At 31.4% G+C, this 18,323-nt stretch overlaps 1 protein-coding gene across 1 annotated transcript in view; it reads left to right on the top strand.

Moving 5' to 3' along the window:
- Positions 1–147: 147 nt before the first annotated feature.
- The window catches only part of LOC111504183 (nuclear RNA export factor 1), a 31,087-nt gene continuing 12,911 nt past the window's right edge, over positions 148–18,323 (top strand). The window contains exons 1-6 of the mRNA XM_074175960.1: positions 148–377; positions 438–703; positions 6,138–6,224; positions 6,322–6,756; positions 11,103–11,212; positions 15,418–15,454. Of these exons, the coding sequence (XP_074032061.1) occupies positions 329–377; positions 438–703; positions 6,138–6,224; positions 6,322–6,756; positions 11,103–11,212; positions 15,418–15,454 (984 nt within the window). The 5' untranslated portion in view covers positions 148–328. The remainder of the gene's footprint in view (positions 378–437; positions 704–6,137; positions 6,225–6,321; positions 6,757–11,102; positions 11,213–15,417; positions 15,455–18,323) is intronic.

Genomic DNA, 18,323 nt, shown 5'->3' with positions numbered 1-18,323 from the left:
GAATCGTCCATTACGTTTTATATATTTTTTTCTGGTTTTAAATTTCTGTGATGTACTTTATTGATGCATTAGGTGTTTGTCACCACTGAAAACTAACTATAGAATACGGCACAGAATTGTTTACTATTCTGTGTCACTGCTGTCAACTGTCATTCATCAAAAGTAAGTCGTAGGAAGAGCGTATAATAGGTGTAAGATAAATTGCAATGAGCACCAAATTTGTTAAAGAATCGTAGTTTAAATTTACTCAAATACGATTGTTTCAGCTGCGTTTTAGTGTGAATTTTCTAATTTATGCATATTGGGTGCTTAGAATATTTAAAACAAAATGCCTAGACAGCACGGGAATAGACAGGACACATGGGTTCAAAAAGATGGTAAGTTTCCATCAGAGTTTCAGGGATTTCCTTCTTTCTCATTTCTCGTTTTGCATTCAGATCGTTACTCCCGTGCTGATAGAGACAGGAGAGTCACTTTCAAGCAAAATAACAGGCATGGGGGGAAGAATAAAGGTAGAGACTGGAGTGGAGCTCTACGGGAACATCTGCAAGATGAAGATATTGATATGGGATTTTCTGCTGGATCTAGCAAAACAAACCGTTACAACAATGGGGGAAGGAAAGGAAGAAAAGGTTCTCCTATGCCGACGGGCAATGTCAAAAGAAAGTTGTTAGAAGGGCCTACCAATTGGTATAGGGTTTCGGTAAGATATTTCATTTTTAGTTTCAAGTTGAGATTAAGCATGATCTTTTTTTCTGAAATCAAAGTATGAAAATATTATCTAAATGAGGAGGAACGAATTGTTTTTCTTGACTGCCCTTGATTTTGAAAAATTTTCAGTGAGACATAGATTCATATTTTTACCAGCTCATCATGAATAATGTGGCTGGTTCATGAACTAAAAGTTTACTTTACATTCTACTTTTACTTTAAGATGGCCATAATGTAAATGAATGGGGGATTCTATACACCACACACTCTCATTTTTTTTATACTGTGACAACTTTCTTACAGTGAAAGACATCAAAAGTATGAGTTGGTGTATGTGCCAGCCATGAATTCACTTTCAGAGATGATCCACATTCAGAGATACAGTTACTCAAAAAGTAAAAACAGCTACTTTACAGACTCACTTTTGGTAGTAAAATCTAGTTACATGACACCTTCTTTCTATGATCATCATGTTGAGGACCTCGGTAATTATCTATATTTCTTTCAACCTAAATTCCCTACTACATAATTGGAGTGCTACACTTCATATATATCTTCACAGTCCAGTATCTGGAGTTATGAATTTTGTATTTGAAAGGTTTTTGATGCAAGAAGAGCTTCAAACTGTAGAGTCAAAAAGTATTGATAAAACCAACTTTTCTGAATGTTCACGTACAAACCTGAGTGAAATATTAAAATGTGAGGAAGTAGTAAAATAGATAAATAAATTCGAGATGAATTAGATGCAATAGACACTCTTATTGTTCTGGAACCTACTGGGTAAAACTATCACTAATATCTTGAGAAATGTTACTCAAGCTATTTCTATATATAAGTAATCGAGTTGAAACAGAAAAGTTCCAGAAGAGACAGTTGATGAACTTTCCAAATTTTGATACAATTCCCTAAGAATGTACTATTTTATAAGCAACTGCGGTTATTCATATGAAGACATTATTTTAAAACTATAGTGACATCTCAAAGGTGAAGCAAAGTGTTTGATTGCTGGAATATTACGAAAATAAAATGTGTGCCTTTCATCAGAGATAACAATTTGGAAAAGTTAATACTATTCTCAGCAGAAGTAGATACCATGGTAAACATTATGAAAACTATAGAATCTCAGTTAATCAAAGAACTACTCATTAAACTTCCTGAATATCTGAAATTGAGTTGGAGACAAATTGTTTCATCTAAAAAGGATGACGTGAAATATAACGAGAACCAAAATTTTATTAAGGATAATTCCAGTCAAATTATATGGACCGAATAGACACTTGTCAGTTTTAGCATTATGTGATGAAGCATCCACCGTAACACTTAGACCAGGAGATAGCTGAAAAATTAGAACTTTCTCCAGGAGATAGCTGAAAAATTAGAACTTTCTGGTGTACCAGAATCACTCTTCCTTCAATGGACAAATGAAAATCATGCGATACAGCAAATGTCAATCTGACTAAGTTTGAAAATATCGAGAATGATGATGACAAAATACTCACTTTGAATGGTTTTCGAACTATTACAAATTTGCACTTCCGGAACAAGAAATTATATTGGCTGATTGGAGGAAATATTCTCATTTGAAGGACATTCCATTTCAGGATATTCAGCTAGAAAAACCGGTCATTTGACTTGAGGTGTGCACCTCTTTGGGTTGGGTAATTATGAAAGATTAAGTGCCAAGCAGCTATTTCTACACCAGTTGACTTAATGGTTCACATCATCTTGAAGGTTCAGACAATCAAAATATGATTTAATCATACGGTATAGCTTGAGATCATTAGCGAATAACAATCCTTCTAAATCAGTAATGTTTGCAATAAGATCATCAATGAAGATATTAAAAAGTAACGGTCCACAGTGACTACCCTGGGAAACACCAGAACAGGCTTAAATTGTAAATGATATGTAATTATTAATTTTCACTCACTGAATTTTACCTGTAAGGAAGGTGCCAATCCAATCCAAAACACTACCCCCAAAACCAAAGGATTCTAATATTCGAAGCGAATACAACACGATCAACTCTATCAAACGCCTTTGAAGAATCTGTATAAATTGAGTGAACCTGGTATCGTTTCTCAAACGCACCCAATCTGTCCTGATAGGTTCGCAAATTTGTGACTGTAGACTTGCCTCTGGAGAAACCATGCTGCTGGTCGGTTACAGTACTGAGACAGTGCCAAGAAAGCTGTTTGTTATGAGATAAACAAATATTTTAGGAATAACAGATGGTAAACTGATGCTCCTATAATTCTTAACATTGCTCCTACCACCTGATTTTTCGATAGGTCTGAAGCTGCTTTTCCAGAACATGGGAAATTTACCATTTCTGAGAGGTGAATTGAATAATAAAAAAAGTGGAAAGTTTAGGGTACACACACATTGTTTCAATAACAGTGAAGGCACACCATCCGGTCCAAAGCCGAAACCAGTCCGTAGTGCACTCACCTCACTAAAAATGCCCGTTTATGTAATTTGGCAGCCAGCGAAATTGAGTGTACCGCGACCTTGTTGCTCAGGTAATACAAATTCTGCCTCAGCATTAGTATATACCGATGAGAAATGATCAGCAAATAGATTAACAGTTTCAAAACCATCTACACCAGTTTCATCATTATAAAACATAGTACCCATTCTAATACTCATTTAAATAACTTGTGAACCTTTTTTTTTTCAAAAATGCAACGTCTTAGCTCAGAATAAAACAAAATGCATGTTAATAGGTAGCAGATATCGTTTAAGACAAGTGCAAGATGAACAGCTGTCATTGAATCTTTATAGTGATATTCATCATTGAAAGGGAAACAACTTTTAAATATCTGGGAGTGGTATTAGATCAAGAATTGAACCTTAATGGGCACTGCAGTTATATTCAGAAGAAAATAGCCACGAAAATTCATCTTTTATATAGATTGAAAAATAAAATAAGTGAATATGCAAAATTAACAATTTATAAATCAATAATAGCACCCCACTTTGACTATTGCAGTACATTACTCTATTTTGTGAGCAATGAAAATCTAAACAGACTACAGAAGCTTCAAAACAGATCCGTGAGGACAATATTGAGTTGTAATAAACACACATCTGTGGAATACTTGTTGGAAACACTGTCTCTTTCTTATGTCTGCTAAACAAAGGATAACACTGAATATGCTAATATTTATATTTAAAATTAAACATAATATGTTATCAAATTATCTGAGTGATCAGTTAACCTACACAAGTAGTATTCATACACACTCCACTAGAAATAGAATAGGAAATTTTTATATCAACAGAGAACATATAGGTTGTGACTCGTTGTATAGTTTTGGTCTGATTGCATTTAATAATTTGCCAAGTCATATGAAAAGCTGTGATTCATTAATTTCATTCAAAAGAAAATGTAGTGAATATATATCAAGAAATTGCCATCAATAATTCGTCTTGTTTTCTAGTTTCTTGTTTTTAAAATGTGACTTGTCTCTAATTTTATATATATATATATATATATATATATATATATATATATATATATATATATATATATATATATATATATATATATATATATATATATATATATATTATTGTTTTGTATTTTATAAGTGACTGACTACTATGAACAGCATTATTTGCTAATAAAGAGTAATAATATATAACTGTACCAGGATGGATAACTTTAATAGAGCCATTGCTGAGTATAAGACATCATAAAATTGTTCCAACACTAAGTTAACAGATGTTCTATAAAGGTAATTTTCCCAGACAACAGATGCAAAATAGTTATTTACAGCAAAAGAGTCAGCTTTATAAAAATAAAAAACCCTTTCTTCATATTTCATATCAGACTTTAAATTGATAACAGGTAACTCAAAAAAATAAGTAGTATGGTGAATACTGTTGTGATGGAGTAGATTAGAAGCAGAGGATACACTTAATAGAGTCATTACAGCTAAAAGAAAAATCAAGCATTATACCAAGACTATTTGGTATTTCATAACCTTGAAACAGATTCAAATAACAAAAACTTTCATAAAGTGTCGCTGCTTTAGAATTTTCTGGGCAACTAATGACCACTCCTGAATTCTCATTTGTCCAAGATGCTTCGGGTAAGTTATAGTCAATGGTATAACAAAGAGTATTACGAATATAACAGTCTTTCTGACGATAATTTAATGTCTGATATAATCTATCAATGATCACAGCGATCTCACAGAGCATACAGGTATGAATCTAGTAGGGTTTTAAACAGTTCAATAGAGACCGATTTCATGCAGACGGATGGGAGGCCCTTCCAGATATTTGTGAAGAAACAATTCCTCACATTCGTTTCTGTCTGTTCCTTCCTCATTTTTCTGTTATGGCTCCTCAGTCTAAGGTTTTCAACAACTTTCGAGATTTCAGGATTCGATTAATTTTCCTGACAAAAAGTGGGTATTTTTTGTCACGAAATTTTGATACGAAATAACAGCTGGGAAATATTTTTTTAGTCTCAATGTTCAATTTGTAGATTTTTCCATTCAACGAAGTATTGGTTTCTCAGGAAGTCTGTTTGAATCTGTTTAAAATCTGTTTTTCTGTTATCAGCTGTCGCTCCTATACGAACGACAACTCTCAGAAGTTGAGAAACTTGTGCGAGCTAAACACTAACGAGGTCTTACCTTTTAACGTGATTTCTAACACTGTAGTCTATGTCCACTTTTGAGCTCTTCCTTTTTGATTTTGTAAGGGTGACTCCTTTGTATCTAGTTTTCTATTTGATTCAATTAGTTTTTTAACAAATTATAAACAATTGTAGTAAGGTATATTTCTATTCACCGTATAATTTGACTTATTATTTTTTCTTATTAGTCAGTGGGCTATGCTTGAAGACTGGCAGTAAACAAATGTAAAGAAATGAACTTCAAACGTTCAAGCCAGTCTCAGATATACCTACACAGTAGGTTGAATGGACTGACGCCTATCAGAAAACAACTACTCCCCTGGCTTGAACGTTTAAAGTTCATTTCTTTAGATTTGTTTACTGCCAGTTTTCAAGCATAGCCCACTGACTAATAAGAAAGTATTTCTTCCTTATCCAGAGGAATCGGTCAAATTAGAGATATGCAGTTGGTTAGTACCTCGTCCACTAGATGGTGTAACATTTTGTTGTTCGCTTCAACTTAGGAAGAGGAATTAAATACTCTGAAAGAATTCCGATTTTCAATTATGGAATATCATTGACTTTAGGCCGATCTATCTTGCACTGATGAGTGGCTAATGAGCCCGAAACCGGTCTGAAAGTGTATCCATTCCAAAATTGAAGGTCGACTCTTTTAGTTGTATTGCCAATTGCATATGCAGGAAATTTTCTGTGAAGAAAAATCAAAAATTAAACTTTTTTTGTAATTATGGCATCAAATTGTGATTTTTATTTATAAAATTCCATTTACTTTCAGCTACCACATGGAGATAAATATGAAAAGAATTTTCTCCTCAAGCTCTTTGTGGATAAACTAGCTCCTTTGCCTTTCTGGCCAATTGCGGTAAGTGTATAATATGATATTTATTTTAGAATTTAATGAGAAATATAAATATAAATCGTGTCAATTTCTAATAATACCAAGTTCTCTTGCATTTTAGTGGCAAGTCTATGGAAGTACTGTAATGTTTTACGTGGATGACTTCAAAGTTGCAGAGAAACTCTTCAATCTCAGCCGTACAGTTCAAATGCCGAACGGATTCAATCTCATTATTAGAGTCCATCCTGGTTGTCCTAATGTGGATATGACTCCGTCTGTAAAAGAAAAAATGAAGTTGGTTATGGCAAAGCGATACAATGATGTAACAAAAGCACTGGATTTGACTAAATTTCATGCCGACCCAGATTTGCAGGATTGTTTCTGTGCGTTGTTCAAGCCGATAGTGCTTTTGGCAGTGATTGACATTATAGCCGAGAATATACCACAGCTGGAGGCACTGAATCTACAGGATAATAGGATACAATTGTTGAACTTTGCCAAGAAGGTATCTAAGAAAATTCCTAATTTGAAAATTCTACATATTGGCAACAATAAGGTGAGTGTTATTTCTCATTTAAGAAAACCATTTGAACCTATTGGTTTCATATTTTTATCAAATACTTCAATAATCAACAGTTGGGAGTTATATACAGGCTGTATGATAGCGGTTTCCATATTTAAGATAGCAAAAAAGTTTTCAAATAGAAGTTGTTGAGAGTAATGAAAAGCTATATAACAAAATAAGCACCAACATATATATATATATATATATATATATATATATATATATATATATATATATATATATATATATATATATATATATATATATATATATATATATATATATTGAATTTAAATTGAAGACAAAATGAGAAAAAACCAAGAAAGTACTTGATAAAAATAGCTGCGTAAACGCAAGCGAAACATAAGTGGAACCACCTATTGGTGTGGCACCCAAGTCAACTTGCCAAGTTTTTTTGTCAGTGTTGGTGGTTTGACCAATCAACCGACAACTGCGGTAGCAGAAATTTGACTAGGGCTCAGTTATTTAGTATCTACTTTGCTCACGTAGACACCAGTATTAGATACGGTGTTTGTTTCTGGGGAGGGTCAATTTCAGCACAAAATGTATTCGTTGCACATATGTGTCCGATGCACGGCAAATATTTCCCAAAGACATTCATGTAGATAGTATTTTTAAGAATATAATATTTCAATTCTAGAATCAGTCTATATATTTGAAATGTGTATAAATGTGTTTTGAAATAAATCAAATTTTACATTAAATAATAGTATTCTTCACCATGATACGAGAATCAAAAACCAGTTCCATGTGACAATTCGAAAATAAAAGTGACTTATCATAATACATTGGTCCGAAAATTTACAGTAATCTTCTTGAATATGTGACGGCTAGCATATCTGTTAGAAAATTGTTATTTTACACCAGCAGAATTTTTTAATAATCATCAGGTCTGTTTTTCTTTTACTATCGCCTCACTTACTTGTGATGCACTGTTTGGACCTTTGGCGTAATGATGAATATTACTGGAGTTTTATCCCAACACCAAACCGTAATTTTTAACACCTCGACATGTGTTTCAATCACCAAGTGACGTTGGTATAAAACTCCAGTAATATTCATCGCCTCATTTAGTTTTTATAATCAACTTTTAATATCTTCATTTTATTGTGTTGACATTATCTTGTACAACTTCATATTGTCTTTATGAAAATAAAGTATTATTATTAGGTTGTCAGTCAGGTTTCAGAAAAAAACATTCGTGTGAGGCTGCCTTACAGTTCACAATAACAAATTGGAAAGAAAAAATTGATAAAGATAATTACGTTGTTTGTACATTCTTGGATTTAAAGAGGGCATTCGAAACAATAGACAGAGATATATTAATCCAAAAGCTCAAATATTATGGTATTGGTGATGTAGTTTTGAAGTGGATGAAAAGTTACCTCAGTTCGCGGAGTCAAATAACAAAAATTAATAGTTGCTACTCACAAGAGTTAGTGAATTATTTTGGAGTTCCACAAGGTAGTGTATTAGGACCTTTACTATTTCTGATTTATATAAACGATATCAATTACGTTTATGGTGATCATGTGATTAACTTATTTGCAGATGATACATTAATATATACCTATGATAAAACCTTGCAAGTCGCTATTGAAAAGATGAATAATTCATTGAAAAATATTGAGTTGTACTTCGGAATAAATAAACTGAAACTTAATATCACTAAAACTAAGGCGATGGTCATTACAACAAAGTATAAACAAAATAAAATTGGGAGAAACACAGTCAAAATCAAAATTAACGAAACTGATGTAGAAATAGTGAGTAAAATTAAGTGTCTAGGGTTCATTGTAGATGATACAATTTCATTGAATGATCATGCTGACTATATAATAAGCAAAATATCAAAGAAACTGTATTTTTTTTCTAGAGTAGCATCTGTATTATCAATGTATGCCAAAATAATGTGCTATAATTGCATAATAAAACCTCATTACGATTTTTGCGGGACTCTCTTTTATCTCTTGAATCAGAACAAATTAAATCAATTACAAAAATTAAAAAATCGAGGAATGCGAAAAATATTACTCTGCAATAGAATGACACCTATACTTGATATGCTCTGTAGTTTAAGGTGGCTTAATGTCTCTCAACGATTGTATTATCAAACTATGATATTTATATTTAAAATAATAAATAAATTGCAACCAACATACTTAGTAAACCTTTTAATCACAAATAGTGAAGTACATCATCATGATACTAGATCGAACACCAATTTTTACATCCCAAGGACAAATTCACGTAGCAGTATGAACTCGTTATTTTTGAAAGGTCTGGACAGTTTCAATCAACTACCAAATAACATAAAAAACTCTTCTTCTCTCCGTCTATTCAAGAGGGACTTGGTAACATTCATAACAAAAAACTGAATTAAAGCTAATTTATATTTAAAATATAATAATAACTAAGACTATGTTTTGAATGAATATATAAGTAAATATGTAAACTTGTATCCTATATAAAATATATGCGATATAGTTTTTTTTCTTTTTTGGGATTTTCTGTTATTTGGTTATAATAGACTAATTTATTTTGATTTTTATGTATTATATTTAGATAAAGTACATTAATTATGTTTATATTAGGCTTGCCTATCTGGAAATAAAGTTCTTCTTCTTCTTATTATTATTATTAAAAAAAAGGGTTATTTGCTTTTATTCTGAACTCTAATTCACCTAATACTTATTACTCTGTTTAGAAATCTCTGCATTTCTTAAAAATGTATTTTATTTAATATTCAATCTGTACATGTATACTTAATATTTTTACTTAAACATTTTATATCTGTATCATGACTACTCTGGTAGAATACTGCATTTCAATACATGTGTAGAACTTTCAAAGATAAAGACATTTCTATTCTCTTCTTGGTCAGGAAAGTTAGGTTAGGTTAGGTCTAAAGTGAGTGGGTCTATTCGACCCTCCGCCGCAATCCGCAGGGGTTTATTGTGGCTCACACCTATTCACATTCGACCAAATCCAAATTCAAATTTTTATTTGGTTCACAACAAAGCTACAGCTTTAGAACATGTCACAAAATACGATAATATTAACATATGCTCAAAAAGTAAAATATAAAATCTTCAGAAGATACTTAACTGTGCAATAAAAATAATAATACAGTACATACATAAAATTGTGCAAGGCATCTTTGCTCTATGGTCCAGGGAATGAATGGAAAATGTCATTAATACCATATAGGGGTTTTTCCGTATGTAATGTCTTTAAATGTTTTTTGAATTTAGTAAAGTTCAGTGATCGTACTGTGAGAGGTAGAGCATTGTAAATTTTAATATCAATAGTATCGTCCATTCTTTGTAACCGTGTTTGAGGTATAACCAAATTATATTTATTTCTATTATTGTGACCATGTATATTGGACACAACAGAGTAACTATTAATGTTTTGTTTGACATATAGTCACTTTACAAAAATTATCAGAAAGTAAAGTGTCATTATTTATGACATTATGAACACTACTCTCAAGAATTTTATTCCATTCGATTGAGTAGGAGATATTTGGCGTTGAATGAGTCCATTTTCTGACATGAATCCCACCAAACTCCCGAACCAATTGATATAAACCCAAATAACCATTTAACAACTCTTGACAGATATTAATCAAGTTAAAATACACAGGGTGTTTCATTCAACTTGTTCGATTGATAACCTATTTATTTTGTAGAAATTCATATTGAATATAGAATAATGAAAATAAACTTTTGTTTAATTTCTAATCAGTTTATTACTTCTTACGACCGGTTTTGGTTTGTTGGACCATTTTCAAGTAACCAATACAAGAAAAAGACAAGTATTTAAATAAACACTGATAAGTTCAGGTACCTGCAATAAGTACCTGAAATAACAAATGTTACCTGAATGATCAATACCAATACTACAATAACTAATTATCTTCTATAATATATCACGATAACCAACTGTTGAATGGATCCTAAACTAGATGTCAAAATTCACAAATTCAAACGGGAGCGAGCTGCATAGTTCTAGTTGATGATTGAGTGTTTGCTAACAAATTCATCTCCCTTCCTTTATGGCACGTGTGAAGAATATAATGTTTTCTTCATTGTGTAGTTTGTTTCTTGTAGGTCGTAACAAATAATAAACGTAGTGAAAATTAGACAAAGGTTATTTTCTTTATTCTATATTGTTCCATTTAAAAAACACTACTTTCCATTGAAAACATTTTGAGTAGAGAAGCCGCTGTCATCCACCTACACATTGTTGATATACCCTGTATAAGTGACAACTTACTTTCAAATTATTAAACATTTCGATAATGCTTTCAGGTGCGAGAAATTTCTGAGTTGGATTCTCTTCAAGGATTGCCTATTGTAGAGCTTGTGTTGGATGGAAACCCTCTTTGTGATAAATTTAGGGATCAGCCGTCGTATATAAGGTATGTTTTTGGAATTACCTGATATATAAGACTGAAGAAATATTTTCGAGACATTTTTTCAATGAGATTTGCAGAAAAGATTTGATGTAACTGACAGACATTTTTAACTTTTTGATTGAAAAGAGTAGATTCAAATTTGATGTAAATATTGCACAGAAGAAATGGATTTCATGGCTTCTACAGTGTTTTAACAGAAATTTTTAATTGATCGGATCAGACATAGAAACCAACCAGATTTTTTGAATTATAATATTTGTTAATTATCCCAAATTTCTTCATGAAACACCTTTACATTTTGTGGTGTATAAAAAAAAAAAAATTTAGTTGTGAGCTATTTTATTGAAGTGATATATTTATTGAATGAAGTTTTTGAATGATATATGGACAAATTATGCAGAATTCTATCGCGACCTATTTGGGAACATGAAAACTTATATTCTGAAAGTAATTCATCTTTTGTGTTTAGAAATTGTTTTTCTACTCTCGCCAGACCAGAATATTCAAAGGTGCATTGTTTTGTGAGATGTTATGATTAAAAGCAGCTCCATCATCAACTGAGAGTAGCAGATTGCAGGTGTGAAGCATGCAAGAATTTGCTCATACAACGAGTATCATATATGTTGCTCCCCTTTACCATCTAAAACTACGCTAAACTGCACTGTATGTACCATAATGGTAAATGCAACAGTATGTACTGCTGAATAGGTGAGCTCTGCTGTGGAAAATATGACTCTCTCAAAACAATACCAAAGTTGAATTTCAATGAAGTAATTAATGTTTCAATTTCTGAATACATAGATGAGATTTTAAAATGGAAAAAAGAAACAAAAAAAACTTAAAAGAAGGGAAAACAAAAGAAAACAACTAAAAAAAGAAAAAGAAAATTAAACAAAAAAATTGTTCCTACATAGGTGGATTGATAATTACATTTTTAACAGTCATCCAGAATTGGACATTCACTTGCTTCATTTAATAACTAATCAGAGATATTTTATCTTCATACATGGGATCGAAACATTAAAATGAGTACTGAATAAACTTAACCAGAAAATAAATTAACTCATGTCTTTTTGTTTGTGTCGGTTCCGATCAATTAATATAAAATTTATAAAATGATCAATATGGAATCCCATTCTTCAAAAAAAAAGAAACCTGAATCCTATACACTTTTTTTAATTGTCTGAAATAAAATAAATTATCAAGCTGTAGCTGTACACTGAAATATGTTACAATTTTTTTCTTGAGATTTTTGACAAGAATAATTTTATTGAACCCATCTTGTTTATTTTGATTCATTATTTAGATTTATGGGAATTGTGAATTGAAGGTGGAAGCAAGATTTATTCAATGTATATATTTTTTCAATTTTCAATCTGTGCACACGATACAACAAAAGATTTTCCATTTTTTGACAAAATTGTAATTCAGTGATTATTACGTTTTGAAAATTCATATACATAGTACTTCATTAGTTTTATATAATAAAATCATTGAATCTCTTTACGGTCCAAAAATGGAAATGGTAAAGCATTATTTATCTTTTTTTGTTCAATGAAATGTATTCTCATTTATGGTGGAACTTAAATATTTCATTAAGATTGATTGAATTTCAACTTTAGTGGTAAAAATAACAATGTGAACACATTTTTAAATTGTTGTCAACAATTTTGATATTACAATTTAAACATAGATTGTGCAGGGACAGTATTTTATTTAGAATTTGTAACTATATACAGTGGAATTGTCTACTAGTCAGATTTATCTGTTGGTTACATCAAAATGAAGATGGTATCTGGAAAAAGTAGCAGGTCAACCATTCCATAGCTTTTTAGAGTTATGACTCCTAGAGTTACCATTATTGTAAATATTCAAAACTTATTGACAACTGAATGAGAATTGTTACATTTTTGTTAGTCCCCAACTCTCCTGTTTTTTTTTGTACCCTTATTATAAACAGATTATAGCTATATTTTTGTTGACATATGTTGAAGAAATATCCTAAAGTTTATTAGTTAATTTTCCACAAACGATTATTTGGGAAAGGAGATTCTTTTCTATATGAACTATTATCTTATTAACACGATCGGATATCAATGAACAAATAACCGAATAACATCTCATTCTATCTACCGATTTTCACTTCCTAATTCATTATTTGTTTCTTAACACATTATTTTGCAAAACATTGTTTGAATTCAAAAAATGTTTTCAATATTCTATTTTTGCATTGAAAATATCAAACTGATAATACTTTTAATATTAATGTTTTGCACCATACATTAAATTTGCAGTTGTGGTGTAAGAGTTACCGAACTTGAATTTTTTCTGATATATTCATGTTGTTCTATTTTGTTTTAAAAAAAACAAGGTCAAAACAGGTTAACATACATAGGTACATACATTTACAACCTGTTTTGTGGAGAGCATCATCAATTTTTCCGATTTTATTTTCTCAACGATACCATTCACAAATAAGCTGCAAAATTATTACAAAACTTTTAAATTCTGGATTCATTTGATGAAAATATCAGTTTGTGTGTATTTTTAACTCTTCAACCTCATATACATAACAGAAATTGAAATTATTCATATCAAATTTTAACAGATTTTCAATAAATTGGTTATTTGTTTTTTTGAAAGATTGAAAAAATTACAAAAGTTCTGCAAACTGCACAAAGATTGGCAAATGTTCAATCAACAATATATACAAAAATGTGACTATGATGCGATCTGTAGATAAATGATGTGTTGAAGGATAATGCCTTTTCCGAAACCCCCTGTGAGTCCTTTGAAAAACCTCAAAAATGTTTTTTGTAATGATGACAGAACAGGAAACTTTTTCAAACAAAATTTGTAGACAATATAATCTAATCAGCATATACAGTCGTTGAGCTGCAACATGGAATGCACAAAATGGAAGGTGACAAGTTTTTCAAAAATAGTGTTTTATATTTTTCAAAGGGAAACACCATAGTACATATCTTCACAGTAAATTTATCAATTTTTTCTATAACACACTGGTTCTGCTGTGCAAGATTTTCAATTTATAATATCGAGTACTTGATTTATGAATTTGGGGTTCATTAAAAAACAAAAAAAAATAATAAAAATTGATATTAAGTTGAAAGCGCTGTATGAACTTTTCTTTTCCCACAAGTGCCTTCACAGCCCTTACAACTGCTAAGAGTAGATTCAGTTATTGACAGATATTTCCAAAGAAAATCCATTGAATCCATTGCAATCCATTGAACAATGGACTTTTTTCCTTTTAAAAACAGTCGTCTTCTTTTTTGTGCATTTTTAGTTAAAGTGCATCACGTTACATCATTTCTAAAACAAATCACGTTTCTTATTATAAAACAGTCAGCAAATAATTTGACTGCTACCAACAGATATTCTGAGTTATCTACCTGCAAATCTTTTTTTATATGAAATTATTTTGATTTTATATTTATCTCCATGTTCCAAATTGTCATAAACGTTGTCAGATCCTCTACATTTGCAGTCATAATGGAAAACTTTTGAAGTTTTTTCAAAACATATTTTGAGATCAAAGCAAGTTTGAATAAACTTTCCCTTCGTTGCAAGAAGTTGCAAATCTAAGAAGTTTGTAGAAAATCTGTTTAAAATCTGTTTTTCCGTTAACCAGCTGTCGCACTTCTATGAACGACAACCCTCAGAAGTAGAAACTTGTGCGAGCTAAGGATTAACGAGGTCTTACCTTTTAACGTGTGATTCCTAACTGTAAATTCTTTAATTTTTGAGTTTGCCAAACTCATTGAAATTCAGAAAAGAACATTGTTATATTTATGAAACATTTCTATTTTCTTTACTTACTTGCAAATTCATTGTAGGATCCCCATTTTCTTATTTTTTTTCTAATTATCCTAAAATTTGTTTTATTCAAATTATCAGTTCTCTCCGTTTCAAAAACAGATTTGCAAGGTCAGATTAAGTATTGACTGTCCAATGAAGAAAATTTGGCACTTGTCTTTCAAAAAAAAGTGCTAGGGCTACACAAAAATGTAACAAATGGTTCATGCCTCTCTTGAAATGGAATAAACTTGCAATTTTGTATTGAACAGTGAATTTACCATAATTTTGAACATTTGTCTTGACATAATCTATGTTCTGTGCGAGTGTTCCCAGGATGAACGCTTTATAACACGTTGGCCTCCATGGCCTGCACCCTTTTCTGTCTACAGCGAAGTTCGGAAGAGGTTCCCCAAGTGTTTGAAACTGGTAAGTTTTTTTTCTAGATGGTAAATATTTAATTTGTATGATTCTCATAATTTTGAACGATTTTATAATTTTGTTATTCAAAGAATGTAAACTTTCACAGCCAGAGATAACTGTCAAATGTATTTTCTGGGTTTATTGACAGTGTTTTTCACACCTGACATTCAGCACAAAATAAAACAAGGTGTAATAAACCTTTGATACCTGCCAATCAGGCTTACAATGGAAAACATCTCTCAGTGTTGTATCAAGATTGTGTGAAAGATAATGAAAAAATAAGTTATCAGATTGATGGCGTGAGTGTATTTATCATTGAGAAATGTACTGAATGGATCAGTGAACCAATAAAAGTCATAAATTACTGTTTTCCTTAGGGTAATTTTTCTTCTAAACTCAAAAGAGTGAAAGTTATTACAATTATTGAAAAACTTATCCTGCATTAAATAAATATCTTACCCGTGTTCTCAAAAAACCTGGAAGTAACAATTTAAAATAACTTCACTAAATTTTTTCCTCAATTCAAAGCTTTGAGCCCATAACAGTTTGTTGGATTTAGGAAAGGGGACTCCATATCAGAAACCATTTAATCCTTAACCAAATATAGCAAAAATATTTCTAGATTCAACGGCTGAATTTAACTGTGGTGATCATGAAACACTTTTAAGTAATATAGGAATGTAAGTTTCCACGGCAGGCGTCAATGTTTTGGTTGGTTTCTGGATTTTGCCGTGGTACTCAAAGTTTCAGTTGATACATCAAGTACTTCGACTACGTCACTGAAGATGTCTGCCGCAGTTGCAGTGGAAACGTTTGGTGATTGTAACTAAAGAAAACCACGGCAAAACCCGGAATCCAACCAAAACACTTTTACAGAAAATGAGTTATTATGAGTTATTCGTGCCATTTATCTCATATCTTAGTAACACATTGTCAACCATTTTCAAACAAATTATATCTTGATAGTTTTACACAAATAGTCGAAAATAAAAATCGGAAAAGTCATCAGATACTAATTCAAAGAGATGTACCACACTGACCTGTTTTTATGTCGTTGCTCTTCCTGATTTACGAGGGTGGTCCAATACAGTGATATTTTTCAAACAACTGCCGCCATCTCTAGGTCAGGCCAGGTACTTCTGAGACCACCGTCGTACATTAATGATATCTTAGCAGACATAACTCATAAAAACACCACCTCAGTTTTATCTGCTGTTGATTCAACAATTGAAAGAGGACCTGTTTTTGGGCCGTCGCTCTTCCTGATCTACATTAATGATATGTTCGCAAACATATTCCATAAAAACACCACTTCAGTTCTATCTGATGTTGATTCAACAATTGGTGTAAGAAATCACAATGAGGAAGATCCCGAAGTGATATGTGAAAGAGTTCTGAATTAAGCTGAACCTTAGTTCAGAAGCAATGATCTGTTCCTTAACAAGAGTAACACAGTATTCTGGAACATTAATGTACAAACAACAGTAGCAAACCCTGGCACTTTTTTCTGGAGTGTGGATAACATGTTCTGACCAGCTCACTTGAGCTGGTCAGAACATGTAAATGCTGTATGTGGAAAATTAGCAAAGACAGTTTTTGCTTTTGAAACATGAGATGTTGGCCAAGCCACCCTAACTACGTATTACTATCTAACCATCAACTATAATTTATGCCATTCTTCAAAATGCAGCATTAAGGAGCATTATAAAAGCTAAGTGGAATTCAAGCTGCAATACAATATTTCTAACCATAAAAATGATTACATTATATGCAGTCATTGTATATCAGAAAATATCAAAATTGAAAGCATGTTAATGAATACTTAGAGCAGTCAAATGTACATAATCATAACACCATAATCAAAAATAACCACACATAAGAACCAAACAAGACAGGTATCCACCTGTTTAATAGCTTACCATCTCATTTCCGTAACTTATGTTTTTTTGTGACCAGTTTCTCTACAGTATTGATGACTACTTTTATCAACAATTTATCACTTTAGGTATTGGTATGTTCATAAATTTATATTTCAATAGGAGTGAATTGATATAATTATTATTATATCTAGAACTTTATAGGCATGAAAGGTGGTGAGGTAATGAATGTACTCTTTTGTCTTCACAGTACCACATTGTTCAGGGTTCAGAGCTCTGATTTGATTGATTTGTTACTTTTAATACAAAAAAAAACACTGTCATACATAGAAATTCGAATACAAAGGTATGTAGACAATGTCACTAACTTTTTGATTTACACTGAGTTGAGTTTACAGTTAAGAGTTGAATTGAAGTAAATCAGATATTTGAAGTATAACTAACTCTCCTAATGTGATCAAGTAGTTTGCTATACATTTTAACCAGATTATATATCAATGAATCTCGTACCAAGTTTGTTTTTGGAGTTGGCAGTTTCAACTGATTGTCTTGATAAGTAACATTTGAATTGACTGTAGTTTCATATGTGGTCTTGTTTTGATAAATGAGGGACCCACTTTTTATAATGAATATGGAAATGACAGGTGAATTTTCATTACTGTTATTTTATCTGACAGAGATTGATAGCTCTTTTCTACAAGATAAATACAGATTACATAAACTGCAATATCTACTTTGGTTGAGGCAAAACCAAGGTTTTTGATTACATTTTTCAATACAAACTTTCACTTGCAGAGTATTCATAGTTTGAATTGAAAGGGTATTATATTTTCAGGAGAGATTAATTTTTGAGAAAGTTTTTGGCCTTCTACTTCTCCATCTTGATACAAAAAATGTGTAAATCTTTCAAAGAAGGGAAGGAAGCAATCAATTTCAAAAATTAACTATATACAAAGATGTGCAGATCATGCATAGAAGTAACTTTTAGGCACAAACTG

The sequence above is a fragment of the Leptinotarsa decemlineata genome, unplaced genomic scaffold (assembly GCF_025532065.1).
Source record: "Leptinotarsa decemlineata unplaced genomic scaffold, Ldec_3_MD MMD2_tig00001393_RagTag_RagTag, whole genome shotgun sequence".
Lineage (NCBI taxonomy): Eukaryota > Metazoa > Arthropoda > Insecta > Coleoptera > Chrysomelidae > Leptinotarsa > Leptinotarsa decemlineata.
Note: the sequence above shows the minus strand (reverse complement) of the source record. Positions and strands in the feature narration are given on the sequence as shown.